We start from the raw sequence: 13,930 nt of genomic DNA, 5'->3' as shown, positions 1-13,930 counted from the left end.
ACCAATTACCTGGGGAGGTGGTGGGCTCTCCCACACTGGAGACCTTCAAGACGAGGCTGGACAGCCATTTGTCAGTGATGCTCTGACTTGGGTTCCTGCATTGAGCAGGGGGTTGGACTCGATGGCCTTGTAGGCCCCCTCCAACCCTACTATTCTATGATTCTATGATCCAGGTCCAAGGATTATGTGTTCCAGCTGCTGACTATTGTTGAGTGCTGTGTGCGCCATAGGTACAGGATCCACCTCACATCCTATTTCTTGCAGGCTACAATGAAGTACCACCCCATGACCACCACTATTGACTAGGGTGCTCCCAGCTCTTCCTTTGTTCCAGCAGACCACCCTTGAAGCTCCATGATAAACAATTATACAACAGGTAAGGGTGTTCCTGCTATGGAGATGGAGCCTTAAGGGACACTACCCCTGCTACCTAGTAGTCTGTCAAGTCACTGTTGAACCACAGGAGTCCTGCTGGACTGACTGGTTGGCACTGTCTTTCCCCCATTTTATGATCTCCTCCATCGCTGATGTTGTTCGATAACTTTGCCATATGTGTTGTGTCTTTGTTGGTATGAAGTGGTAGCAAAGAAGCCCTTACCCAAATCCTAGTATGATCTTGCTTCAACTGGGACTCAGGATAGGACTATTATATTAGTATATTTAGCACTTAATGCCCAAATACGTTACTGCTTATTAATGAATACATTTCAAGCCACCCTTCATCAGAGTGATGTCCAAATACATTTTTTTTTTAAAAGACAAGATCTTGTTCCTCCCTGAAACAATCCTGTGAGGCACATCATTATTATTCCCATAATACAGATGAACAACTGGGGCTTGGAGACCACCCCAATTCCTTGGTTGTAATCTAAATCCAGCACTTTATCAAATACTTCACACTGATCACATCTGAAGAATGATATGCAAAGGTAAGCCTTTACCCATCCTGATAAAAGTTTTAGCTCAGTTTAGCTCAAGAGCAAAGAAAATTGAGAAACTGTTGCCTGATTCATTGGAAACGGAAAAGCAGAGAGCACAACTGACCATGGCCACATAAACCCCTAACAGAGAATGCATTCCGATACAAAGAGGGCATAATCCTCTTAGAAGATACTTCTCCTCAGCTACCCCCAATGGCCTAAGACACAAATTAACAATGAGCCAGCACAACAAGCAATGTCCCCTAAGGCATTACAAGACCTACATTAAACTGCAATGCGATGACAATAAATGTTTTCAGCAATCACCAGAGAACAGAGTTATCCACTTGTATATCACAGCAACTGACTACATGCCAAATAAGAGGTACACCACTGTTCACATTAATTTCCCGTGGCACTGCTATGAGATAAAAAGTTTGCCAATTACATCTTGTGTGTAAACAACAACCTCCGAAGTTATAAAGAGCCTATCCAAAGTTGGAGAAATTCTCCAAACTAGTTAACAATCAGAACACAGGGCTGGCACACCCCATTGCCTCTTTAACAATGGCAAGAGCTAAACAAATGCGACTTAATTAACTTTGTGATTGCTTTGCCATGAAACACAAGAGGGAGGAAAACAGTGGTGTTTATAAAATAATGACTAATCCCTGGGCAGGCAAAAGGGGGTGGGCTGAGCCAGTCTCAAACAATGATTCAATCAGATATTGGAGAGGCGGGGAACCATTCAAGCTGATTTGATTGCCCCCATTTCAACACCTGCTAGTCTAAGCCAAAACCCCTGTCAAAATCCAAACAATTGTGGGGATGGGCACTGGCAAAGAAAAACGGTGACATTGGAGCTTAATGAGAATACATTCATACAATGGTGGCCAATCTGCTGTAATAAATGAACCCCAGCAGGAAATCCTCAGTCTAGATTGCCTTTGGGAAAGCAGAATTTAATCTGCCACATTTTGCTGGGGAGAGACGCGTTCAGAGAGCCGATGAAAACAGAATATCAGTGCCATCCCACTATGCCGCACACACAACAGCAGCTTCTAGTGCTTGTGGGCTACCTGTTAATCTGGGACTTCTCTGGAGTTTTTGGAAGCTACCGAAGAAGCTCTTCCAGATGCACATCCATTCCAAGAAGCATGGAGTTGTGTTACGACATTGGGTACGCTGAGATGAGACTCCCTAACCTGCTGGACCACGAGACGATGGCTGAAGCAATCCAGCAATCTACCAGCTGGCTGCCCTTGTTAGCCAGAGAATGCCATCCAGATGCCAGGATCTTCCTCTGCTCCCTCTTTGCCCCAATCTGCCTGGACAGGTAAGGGTGCTTTGTCCAGCCTACCACAAGGTAAAGTTTTATTTGCTCTTCCCCTAGCTGCCACTGCCCACCTCCCCCGCCCACACACACACACACACCAGTTGCCACCCTTGAAACATCTGGATGGGCATTATGCCTCATTTCCCCAACGCTGGCACTCCCTAATGCATCTCTGCTTTATACTCTCTGAAGCTGTTGTCATACATGTCGATTCATATCAGCTTTGGCTTAAGTCAATCTCTTATGAAAATATAAAGCCAATAATGGCTGCAGTGTACGTTCAGTTTCTCTTCCATTTTTGCATTATTTGGCACTAGGGATGTACAAATTATGTTAAATCCATTCTGTCTGTGTTTCACGCATTGTCAAGACGTCTTTTGTTCTTTCACCCACTCATTGACAGAATCAGATTTTCTCAATTTCCCAAATCTGCATTCATGTTGGTAAGTGTGCACTTCTGCAAATGTGCACTTCCAAAGTTGCACAAATGTGCAAATCCCACCCACCCCATTTTCACCCGTTACCCTATGAGGGGAAATGTGCATTTTTGGTTCATGTTTTTATTTTATTTTTTGTATTTTTGTACGACTAAAACTGCATACAAGTCCAGGCAATTCAGAAAAAGTTGGTCAACTACGGAATCCATAGGTTGAATTCATAGAAATCAGAGATTACTTGAATCTATTGCAGATTTTTCCAACATCCCTATTTGGCACAAACAGAATAAGGGTCACTACAGGTGTTAATCAGCTCACTATTGCAATGATGTCTGTGTTCTCACCCAACAATATTTTGTGAATGGCAGCTCTTAAGGTAATCATCACTGTCTGTATCTTTGCATTTCAATTCCCTCTGACAACACAGTTCACATCTCCACTTCACTCCACCCCACCCCCAACATGTGTATCTGCCAATTTGAGGTTAACACTTCATGCATCTGACAGCGTCCACAGAAAACATATTCCAGAATAAATATGTCAGCCTTTAAAGTGCCACGAGACTCTTGGTTGTTTTTAAATAGAATAAGAGATCCAAAAGCACACTTAAGCCTTTGTGAACATGCCAAGTATTTTTACTTTAAGGATGTTTCTATGTTAAGCAAAACCCCCGCAAAAACCCACATCCTTTCCAGAGCTTCCTGCTTTGGTTTCTTTGTGGGATTAGGAAGGGCTTCTTTACAAGGCAGCCACGTGGTTTGAACTGAGGGAGTGCCTCCCTCCCTGGCATGTGTGCAAAGGGGGGGGGGAGTCTTGTTTTCGTAGCTTAACTTCTGCTGGACTGTTTTCTCATGGCCCCCAGGAAACCTCTGACTTTCTTCTGAGTAGACATAAAAAGTAAGATTGTGTTGCAAGTCTGCAACCTTTGGCACACTTATGTGGGAGTAAGCTGCACTGAACTCAATGGGACTTACTTCTGAGTAGACATAAGATCACCCTGTAAGTCTGCAACCCTTGGCACACTTACTTGGGCGTAAGCCCCACTGAACTTAATAGGGTGCTCTGAATGGATGTTGCTTCTGAGCTTGGTGGGGCGGGGGATCAGATGTGTCTCCCTTTGTTGCAGGGAGGCATTTTACTCCCTTCTCCCTCCAACTGAGAAATGTGGAGGCACGGACGCAATTGGCAGGCAATTCGTGCCCTCAATCCTGTCAAATCTCACCCTGACTGCACCCCCAACAACTGAAAACAAATGCCCACAGCAGGCAGACACAGCAGTTTCTTCTGCTATTGGAGAATTTTACCAGGAGGTCACGGTGCTCCTGTTCCATGGGCTGGAAAAAATACCACCTTTTTTGCACTTGGGGAAAACATGAAAGCCATCTCAAGAGCAGGATAAAAGCTCCGCCGCATGATGAACCCCTAAAAGTCCTAGGCAGCCCCATTCTGTACACGTCTCTATCAAAGTGATCAGATCTCAGGGGAGCTCATTACAAATTTTCTTATTTCAAAGTAATGATTCCACTGACACTTCCATAATTTTTCATAATGTATATTAAAACTTCAGTCACTTATGAATAGCCACAGCAACCCAATTTCAGAATTTTCTCTCCTTAACACAGATGACCCAGCTCCTCTCAAAAACAAAGGATATGCAGGTAGTTTCGTCAAGTAAAACTATGGCAAGTGCAAGACACAGACAATTATTTGAAACTGTACTATGCCAGCAAGGTATCTTACAAGAGAAACATTTGTTCTGTGGGCGCGGGGGGCGGGTGGGGAGGTCTTAAAGCTCAGTGGTACAGCACATGCTATGCATGGAGAAGGTCAGAAGTTCAGTTCCTAACATCTCCAGGTAGGGTTGGGAAAGGTTCCTGTTTGAAGCTTGGAAAGCTGCTGCCAATTATTGTAGACAATGCTGAGCTAGACTGGACCCATGGTTTGACTTGGTAAAAAAGGCAGCTTCCTATGTATTCCGTCTAAACTACATAGCACCCTCAGAGGCACTTGTGCAGTTCCTTCCTGCCCTCTCGTCCAGTGTTGGTTAGGTCAAATCCCCATGCATTCCTGAAACTGCTGTTGAAGGGAGGCTGTACTTTTAAAAAATTGCTTTGAATTATGGGCCACAGCTCAATGGTAGAACATCTGCTTTGCATGCAGAAGGCCCTAGGTTCAAGCCCCAGAATTTCAGGTGGGGCTGGGAAAGACCCTTGTCTGAGGTTACAAATGCATGGCTAGAACAACGTGTTCTATGTACCATTGGTCTTTGCTTTATTTTCCATCCTACAATATTCTTCAAAGATGTTTAGTCCTGAATTTGGTTTCAGGATTCTTCAAACCCCTTCAGTCAGACTAACTGAGGTCTAGTAAAGGCCAACTTCTTTGAATAACACCCTTGGCTATTTGAATTAACACCACTCTATCAGCATATTTATCATTTTACTAATACAGACACCTATTATCTGCACCAACCTTCCCCATCCTGGTGCCTTCTAGATGTTTTGGGCTTCTACTCCCATCAGCCCCAGCCAGCATGGCCAATGGTAGTTGTAGTCCAAAACATCTGGAGGGCAGCAGTTTGGGGAAGGCTGCTCTACACACCACTTCCTGGATGCTATCACTGTCTAGCATAACCATGAAACAAAACCCAGAATGGGGCTGTCCAAATAGGGACTGACATGAATCTCAGTGCTCTTTACAGAACTATGTGATAAAATCACTGGGTTGCAGTCTGGGACATGAGAGAGAAGAAAACAAAACCCATAGAAATGAATGGCTGCCATTCACTGCCATGGAAAAAGTGAGGCACTGTGGTATAAAATGGTGGTGGGAGCATGACCACCACTGCCCCATGTGAGGCAACTCAGACTTCACACTGAGGGGGCTCCATGTCATGCACAAACTGTACTAATGGTGGATATTTTGCTAGTATCAGAATGAAACACAGCAACACCACATATTTGAGTGGGTCAAGCAGTTAATGCTAATTTTAGGGGGAAAAGTCAAAATACAAACCCCATTTATTAACGTCTTTAAATCAACCTATTTCATTTTTGGCACAAGTTATTACACAGATGCTTTTCTTTCCTAAATAGACCTTTCAAGGTTGAAACTGAAATACTATAACTAATGCAAAGAACAAAGATACAGGGATTAAAACAACAGCAACTACAGATACCATCATAGTAGTGAGCTAGGACTGCTCTGGGGTACTTAACAGGCACTTGTTCCTAAATTTTTGAACTGGTTCAATCTTTCTCTCTCAATCTAGGCTCATCTATCCCTGCCGCAGCCTGTGTGAAGCTGTTAGGAGCAGCTGTGCCCCAGTCATGGCTTGCTATGGCTACCCTTGGCCTGAAATCCTGAACTGTAACAAATTCCCCAAAGACCAAGAATTGTGCATCTCCTCAATCACTGATGAAAGCACTTCAAGCAGGAGAAGTAAGGCATTTTGCTGTTTGTACTTGCCACATAATACCTTCCCCCACATACACATACAGTCATAACAGCACCATCTTGACAGAAATCCACAAAGCAATACAACTGAGAAGTGGGCAGGTGTATGTGTACTCATTCCCTGTATTAAAGTTCTGCTTGGCTTTTGCTCAATTCAGAGCAATCTGTAAGATCTGAAGAGCTTATTAAATGCCAACATTTTGCTGTTTTATCTTTGTATGGGTTTTTATTGCATGAGGTTTTATTGTGCAAGCTGCTTTGGGACGGCTCTTGCCCTTAAAGGCGGCCTAGAAATATTCTAAATAAATAAACAAACAAATAAATAAAACAACCATCTTACAATGAGAAAATTGAGCAAAAATCATCCAAAACCACATGGAGGTCTTTAACGCACTATGCCGGAAAATCCTTGGCCTTTCATAGCTTGGCCTACTGCAGAGGCTCATGGCAGATAACATCTCTTTCTTAATCACTGAGGAAGGTTATTACATCTATTTTATACAAACAAAACGTAAGGTTAATAGATAAAGACTTGCTGAAGGCCACACCAATGAGACCAGACATGAGCGGAGGACTAGGCATGAAGCCATTTCCAGAAAGAATAGAATGAACTGAGTTGCGTTGGGCTAGGCTGACAAATAACTGACCCATTTATTTTTCTTAGCCCTGGGTCTCAACCCTTCAGGAATCAACTTCATACTGCTGTGCAGTTTAGGCTAGAAGAAGGCAGCTGTAGGAAGGCAGGGGCTAGGGCAGAGCTGCTATTTCTTTCTAAATGGTTCAACCTAGGACTATGGATGGCCGTGAATTTCTCCACGAATCTCGGGGGGGCCGAATGCCAACGCATTCGGCCCCCCGAAATTGTTGGTGAAATTCTCCGCCACACCCCCACCCCAGGATGGGACTTACCTCATGCGAATATCCCTCTCGGCGGCGGGTCCCAGTGGCGTTTCGTCGGCGTTTCATCGGGGGCAGGGGCGGCGGCCGGCCTTCCGACCGGCTCCCGCCGCTGCCATTACAAAATAAAGTTAAAAAAAAAAACACCCGTGATAGGCTACGTAACGATTAATGTAGCCTATCACGGCTAGATTTCCAAAGTCAGCCGTGATAGGCTACGTTAATCGTTACGTAGCCTATCACGGGTGACTTTGGAAAAAAAAAAAAGCGCGTATGCAAATCGCGGCGCCCATGGGCGCCGCCATTTGCGTTCCTTATTTGGTCCCAGGTAGTCTACGTAAAGATTTACCTAGACTACGGCGAAAATAAGGGCAACGCTATTTGCGTTGCCCTTATTTTCGCCGTAGTCTACGTAAATGTCTACGTAGACTACACGTGCCCAAATAAGGAACCCAAATGGCGGCACCCATGGGCACCGCCATTTGCATACGCGCTTCCCCCCCCAAAGTCAGCCGTGATAGGCTACGTAAACATTTACGTAGCCTATCACGGCTGACTGCAGGGATGCAAACGGCGGCGGCTACGGCCGCCACCATTTGCGACCCGGCAGGAGCAGAGGATTCGCGGCCGGAGGGACAGGGCGCCTCCCCCCCAGCCAGAATTTCAGCCAGAGGGACAGGGCGCCTCCCCCCCGGCCAGAATTCCGGCGGGGAGGGATGGGGTGCCTCCCCCCCCGCCCAGAATTTCGGGGGGAGGAACGGAGCGCCTCCCCCCCACCGCGAAGCAAGCTACGGGGCCAGGTAAGGGACTTTCGTCCATCCCTAGTAGAAACACAGTGAAGTACTTGATTAGATTGGCAATTTTGTGCCAGAAGCAGTTTTCAGAAGCCTCTAGGTTAGAATGTGGTAAACCAAGTTTTTTGTTTGAAGGGAGAGGGAAACCAGACCGAATTCTCTTGTACAGCTGACAAAAACAATCTTCTTGCTCCTGTGCTTCAAGGGAAATAGAAGTGACTGTCGGCATACCTCTAAGTTCTCTGGTTTACATTAGCCTCAAAGGAATCCTACAACTTTGTGTGTGTTCCAGCAGTGCCCCGAGCCAGCTGCAGGGACTGTGAACTTGAAGAACCTAGCTCTGCCAAGGAGATTCTGGAAAACCTCTGCACCAGTGATTTTGGTAAGTAAATCACTACTCCCTACCTTTCTAACTAATAAGCCAGAGAAATAACCCTCTATCTGTTTCAGCAAATCAATAGCAGACTTCCATATTTTCCAGTACAGGAGTAACGGCCAAACAAGACAAGAGGACAGGGATCCATGATCAGATCTCCAGTTTATTTTAAATTCTGGCAACTGCCAGTTGCTCAGTGGAGGGATCATGGTGTTAAAGGAAGGGGGCTTAACTCTTTGCCCCATGCCATCTTCCTAAGGAAATGTAGTTGCCCCCCTCCTCTGCTAGGGAAAAGTTATGTGTATAGGCTGTGTACACAGAAATTTCCCCTAACAGGACCAATAGCAGCTGAGGAGGAGATTTTCACTGGGAACACAGTACAACAGGCAGTGGCGTCAGGGAGGGGGGAGGTTAACCCTCCCAGAGTCACGGTCCCAATACAGATTACTCCTCTCCACTTGCTATTACTATTTGCTAAAATTTAGAGAGAGAGGAGATCACAGATCTCCACCACCTAGTATGGCTTTAAGACTTTCAAGACATATATAAAGTCTGAATTCTTTAAAACCTATTCTCCCAACTGACCCCTATCATTCTCTCCTCTTAAAGTCTTGGAGAAGCCACAATCCATGATGTTGACAATGTGGGGTGTTACTCCTCTGCTCCTCAGCACTTGGATTAGTCACAAGAATATCATCAAAAAATCTTCCAAAAAATCTTCCCAAAAAATCGGCAAACATGGACTATCTAACCCCTTAAACTTTGGAACAACTTCCATCCACTTCCTATTAAGAAAATGCAACTGTGTTAAAGTGCAGCTTGGCAGCGTCCAACACTATTTTAAGATATAGAAAACACGGGGTGACTTTGAAAACCTCTACCTTTAAAAAGGGGGGGGGGGAGTCTTTCAAAGAAAAAAAGTACTTTTAATAAAAATATAAATAAATAACAGAAGTACATATACTTAATTATTATATAAAACAAAGAAATAAAACAAAATGTGTATGTTTACTCATTCTTTGGCAGGAAATTGTATATTTTATAACAGACTCTGTGGCACCTTAAAGACCAACACATTTATTATGGCGTAGGTTTTAATGCAGCCTTCCCCAAACTGCTGCCCCCCAGATATTCTGGACCACAACTACCAGCAATCCTGACCATTGGCCATGCAAGCTGAGGCTGATGGGAGTTGGTCTAAAACACCTGGAGGGCTCCAGGCTGGGGAAGACCGGACTAAAGCCCATTTCATCAGATGTGCATTTTATAATCTCCAAGAATCAGGTAAGAAAGCTATTCTGACGTGTGAATCCAAAAGACAGCCACTGTCTTGAGATGGAAGAGAGAGAGTTCCAAGAACAAATGGACTACCACCACCACCCCAACCAGTTTATTCTCCATAATCTGCATTTTAGGTTACATTTTAAAGACATCTCATACTTGGGAGATACAGACGACCTCACAAATCATGTGGTTTTCTGAACCAATGCTAAACTGATTCCTATAGTCAGGTAAATAGTAAAATTAATTTTCTGAAGAACTGAACTCAGTATGGAAATCTCAAGTAAATAGCATCCAAACCTAACTGCCTAATTCTAACAGGATTGCTTTGTTATCACATCAAAGGAGATTTGGGACTACTGAGATAAGTGGAATCCTATCAGGAGAAAGCTGTTTATGTTGGCCAAATAGTCACCTCCAACCAAGTAATGTCGGGGACAAAAGAAAAAGTGATAATTATTTCAAACTACATTTCCCAAGGCCTGTCACTACACTGAGCCAGGCAGAAAATGTTCTACAATTATAGTTGGGATTTCTCCTTATACAGAACAATCATTCAATTTAATGATATTGTATCATTTTTAAAAAGATCCATGGCAGCTTGAGCCTCAGGTAGAAGGCTTCTGATGTCCCTTAGAATTTCATGAAGATGTTGGAACATCTGTGTTGCCAGTATCACCAAATAATGAGTCTTCCTAAAATGAAATTTTGTTTACCACAGGAACTGGGTAATATATTTTGTAAGATTGTTTTGAGAATTTCACTGGACAAGTCTAGAACTGTTGGCTAGGTCCAGAGCAAAGCTGTAGCTTGTCAGAGCCACATCAATACAATAATTCGTGAGAGAGCTGATGATTACCTGTTTCAATGGCAGTTTGATTTCTCTAATTTGTATTTGTTCCAGCTGTGAAAATTAGGATTTCCAGGAAGAACAAGACATCCACCATTGCTGACTTTGAGCTTGACTCCAAGTTGGAGGTTTTGAAGCATGGACCCCTCCTCAGGACTGAAACTCACCCCAAATTTCAGCAATGGCTGAACCTAGATGCTACCTGTGTACACAACATTATGAGAGGCACAAACACAGGGGTCTATGTGATCAGTGGAGAGGTGCAGAATGACAAAGTTGTGGTGGTAAACAAGGCCTATGCCTGGCACAAAAAGAACCGAAACCTACAGACTGCTGTGAGGCGATGGAAACATTACAAATGCCGGGTCTGAACTGCTCTTAGTCTCTGGCATGAAATCTAACCCAATGCTGCTCCTCTACTTGTATCTAGAAGGTTTTCTTCCACAGCCAAGGCCTCAGGCATGCAACTGTGTGTAGAGCATCTTTTCAGCAGAATTACAAAATTAATGAATAACCAAGCAGCAAGATTTACACATCATTGCACTAAGAAAGTGGTTTTCAAACTGAGTTCTGAGGAACCCTGGGGTTTCCTAGAAGCTTATTGGGGCTCCTCAATGAGAAGATCAGTAACAGTACACAAGCTTCTCTACCATTGCTGATATCCTCCCTCAGTATGTAGCTGTAGCGCGTATAGGGTCTGTCATAGGGGACAATGGGCAGTATCCAACAGAGCTCTTCCATGTGTGGCCAGCACTGCTGGTTCCGATCCACATATGGCCCTACCATTTGTGACTGCTATGTAGTGCTTCCAGGGGCAAACCCCAAAATGAGTGGAAATGCTCATTTTTGGAAGGGGCAGGTTATCCAGAAACAAGCATTTCTGTTCATTTCAGGGCTTGCCCCCAGAAATGCTACGTTGCAGCTGCAAGTGGTAAGAGCCATGCATGGACTGTGACCGGTGGTGCTGGCTGCAGCACACATGCAAGCCCCCTATTGGATCCTTCCCTTTGTGTTCACAAAGGTCAACAGTGGGGCCCAAAAGGACTGGCCAGTGCCGTGAATATGTGCCCTAGCACACTCCTCAGAAATCTCTGCAACGTACTGTTCTGCTGTAGACATGCAGAGGTTCAGATCTGCACAGCCAATGCAGAAAGAGTTCCTAGAAGGTTTGAAAACCACAGCACTAATAAAATAGTGAAAAAGCCTTATTCAGGAAGAACAAGCTCTTGGCTACTGCTCCTAGGACTGCAGCCATAAATTACTAAACTCTTGATATGTCTCCATGGAAAGCTCAGCAACCAGCAGACATTCCACACAACTTTATAATAGGACTAATCATCTCTCATTTCCCCACCCCCACACCAAGTTCTTGTCCACCCCTTTCCTCTACTCCTCAAGCTTCTGCCCTCACCCATCTTTTCCTCAAGCAAGTTTTATTTTTCAGTTTTACACCAACACACACACTGCCTGAGGGACACCCTTTTTGGAATTTGCAAGTTATGAGGGATATTTATATATTTCTATATATTTAGAAACCAATGATAGCAGTGTGTGTCTCTTCAAAACACTTGTTGCATTAAATGAATGTAACGAGAAAGCTGTCTAGTTTTTCACTATGCTTTCCCTTTGAATAAACATTTGCTAACAATTTACAGTACATTTTATTTATTTATGTATTTGATTTATTAGCTGCCCATCTGGCTGGCTACCTGGCGTACAATACTAATAACAAATTTACATAATCAACTGAACAAAATAAATAAATAACAAAACAACACTGCTCTAAAAAACCCTAACCCACCCCAAATGCCTGCCTGAACAGCTAGGTTTTTAAAGCCCAGCAGAAGCTCATCAAAGACATGTACTATAAATATTTTTGTGTATATTAGTGTGCTTGCTAGGAACTCCTACTTAATGTTAAGATTTTTATCTATGTATCTACCAACCTATTTGACTGTTGCCTGACTTTCATGTTGCTGCTAGCTATTACTGAATGTTCTAATTCCTGTAAAGCTGCCGATAGTACAACGTAGACAACGGAGCAGTTTCCAAGACGGGAACGAAAAATTTGGCTATAAGAAAACACACATTAACAGAGGACTAGAAACAGGATGGGTAGAGGACCCAAGAAACTGGGAGGTGGGGGAAGAAGAAACGAGTAATCCAGGAACAGGATGACTGAAAAAAAGAGGTGAAGTAGACAGGAGACTGAACCAGAACCTGAGGAAATGATTGGTGAAGGTGAGGAAAGAAATGGTCAAGGAAGAAAAGCTGAGGAAAACTCTCATACAGACTCCAGGAACAGGATGGATTGTATGTTTTCAGTAGGAAGGGAGTGTGCTGGCAAGGGAACTCGGAACACTCGGAGACTGTGGACCAGGGAGTCAGACAGACAAACAAATCAAAGGGGCAGAGGCCAAATGGATGGTAAAGGAACAAATACTAATTTCAGTGACCAGAGCTTTACTGCAAGCCCTCCTATCGGGGGGGGGAAGGACCATTACTCAGTGACAGAGCACATGCTTTGCATGAAACATGTTCCCGGTTCAATTCCTGGCCTCTTGAGGGGGCGCTGGGAAAGACTCCTAACTGAAACTCTAGACAGCAGCCGCCAACCAGCATAGACCAGCCTTTCCCAACCTGGTGCCCTCCAAATGTTTTGGACTACAATTCCCAGCAGCTCCAGCCAGCATGCTCAATTGTCAGGGATGATGGGCACTGTAGTCCAAAACATCCAGAGGGCACTCGGTTGGGGAAGACTGGCACAGACAATACTGAGCTAGATGGACCAATGGTCTGGCTCAGTATAAGACACGTTATTTTGTACCTATGTAGATAAATATTGCAAATATATATTATAGATATTCTGTGTGATGGAATGAAATGTGTCCAGATGACATAGAATAATTAGACAAAAAGTCAGTTACTATATAAAAATTAAGTTTCAAAAGAAACAAACATTACTAATAAGATCTTATTTTACTATGCTGTAGGGTAGACAAATGCTCAGGGTTGGCAATAAAATGTTCTTATTTCATTCATCCTCACAACCAGCCTGTAAAGTAAGTCACTATTATTCCTATTTTATGTATGATTCTTAGAGGCAGGGACTTGCCAAAGGTCACCAGAAAGTCTGTTGCTGGGCTGGGCCCTACCAGATACAAGTCCTACAGCATTAGCAGAGAAGGCTACAAAGAGGAGGAAATTATTTCAAAGCTCTCTGAGTTATTTCTTTTGTTATGCTTACTCCTTTTTATTATATGCAGGAGTCGACGATGATGGTTGCCACCGTCACCGTCACCGTAGTGACCATGAATTTAATTCTACCAAGCAGGAGCAGTGGTATTCTGCTCTTTAAAAAAAATATCAACTTCCCAGCATTTCCCCTACTGGATTAGCTAGGTTGCCAGACCAACCTCTGCTCCGGAGTCACTAATCCTGCCATGCCCCCTAGTCCTTCATTATATGCTGATGGGTCTGCATATCATTATATGCAGACTGACCAAGAAAGAGATCTTGGGTTCTGGTGGACAGCTCAATGACAATTTCAACCCAGAGCGTGGGTGCTGTGAAAAAGGCAAAT

The 13,930-nt window shown here is 43.9% G+C and overlaps 2 protein-coding genes across 4 annotated transcripts in view; one reads left to right on the top strand and one right to left on the bottom strand.

Moving 5' to 3' along the window:
* The window catches only part of LOC146355076 (transmembrane prolyl 4-hydroxylase-like), a 29,715-nt gene that overhangs the window by 5,144 nt on the left and 10,641 nt on the right, over positions 1-13,930 (bottom strand). The window lies entirely within an intron of this gene.
* LOC146355077 (secreted frizzled-related protein 5-like) lies at positions 265-11,998 on the top strand. The gene is made up of 5 exons (XM_084840643.1): positions 265-2,256; positions 4,316-4,424; positions 5,965-6,134; positions 8,136-8,222; positions 10,402-11,998. The coding sequence occupies exons 2-5, from the start codon at positions 4,414-4,416 to the stop codon at positions 10,716-10,718; spliced, it is 585 nt and encodes a 194-aa protein (XP_084696769.1). The 5' UTR covers positions 265-2,256; positions 4,316-4,413; the 3' UTR covers positions 10,719-11,998.

Source organism: Heloderma suspectum, chromosome 2 (assembly GCF_057233095.1).
Source record: "Heloderma suspectum isolate Gila_16-S chromosome 2, 16-S_ref, whole genome shotgun sequence".
NCBI classification, from domain to species: domain Eukaryota; kingdom Metazoa; phylum Chordata; class Lepidosauria; order Squamata; family Helodermatidae; genus Heloderma; species Heloderma suspectum.
The sequence above is the reverse complement of the archived record's forward strand: the minus strand, read 5'-3'. Positions and strand labels throughout refer to the sequence as shown.

Excerpts from the sequence above, each read along its gene's own strand:
- LOC146355077 (XM_084840643.1), top strand. Across the intron at positions 6,135-8,135 it reads AAGCACTTCAAGCAGGAGAA|TGCCCCGAGCCAGCTGCAGG; the intron begins GTAAGGCATTTT and ends GTGTTCCAGCAG. Across the intron at positions 8,223-10,401 it reads CCTCTGCACCAGTGATTTTG|CTGTGAAAATTAGGATTTCC; the intron begins GTAAGTAAATCA and ends TATTTGTTCCAG.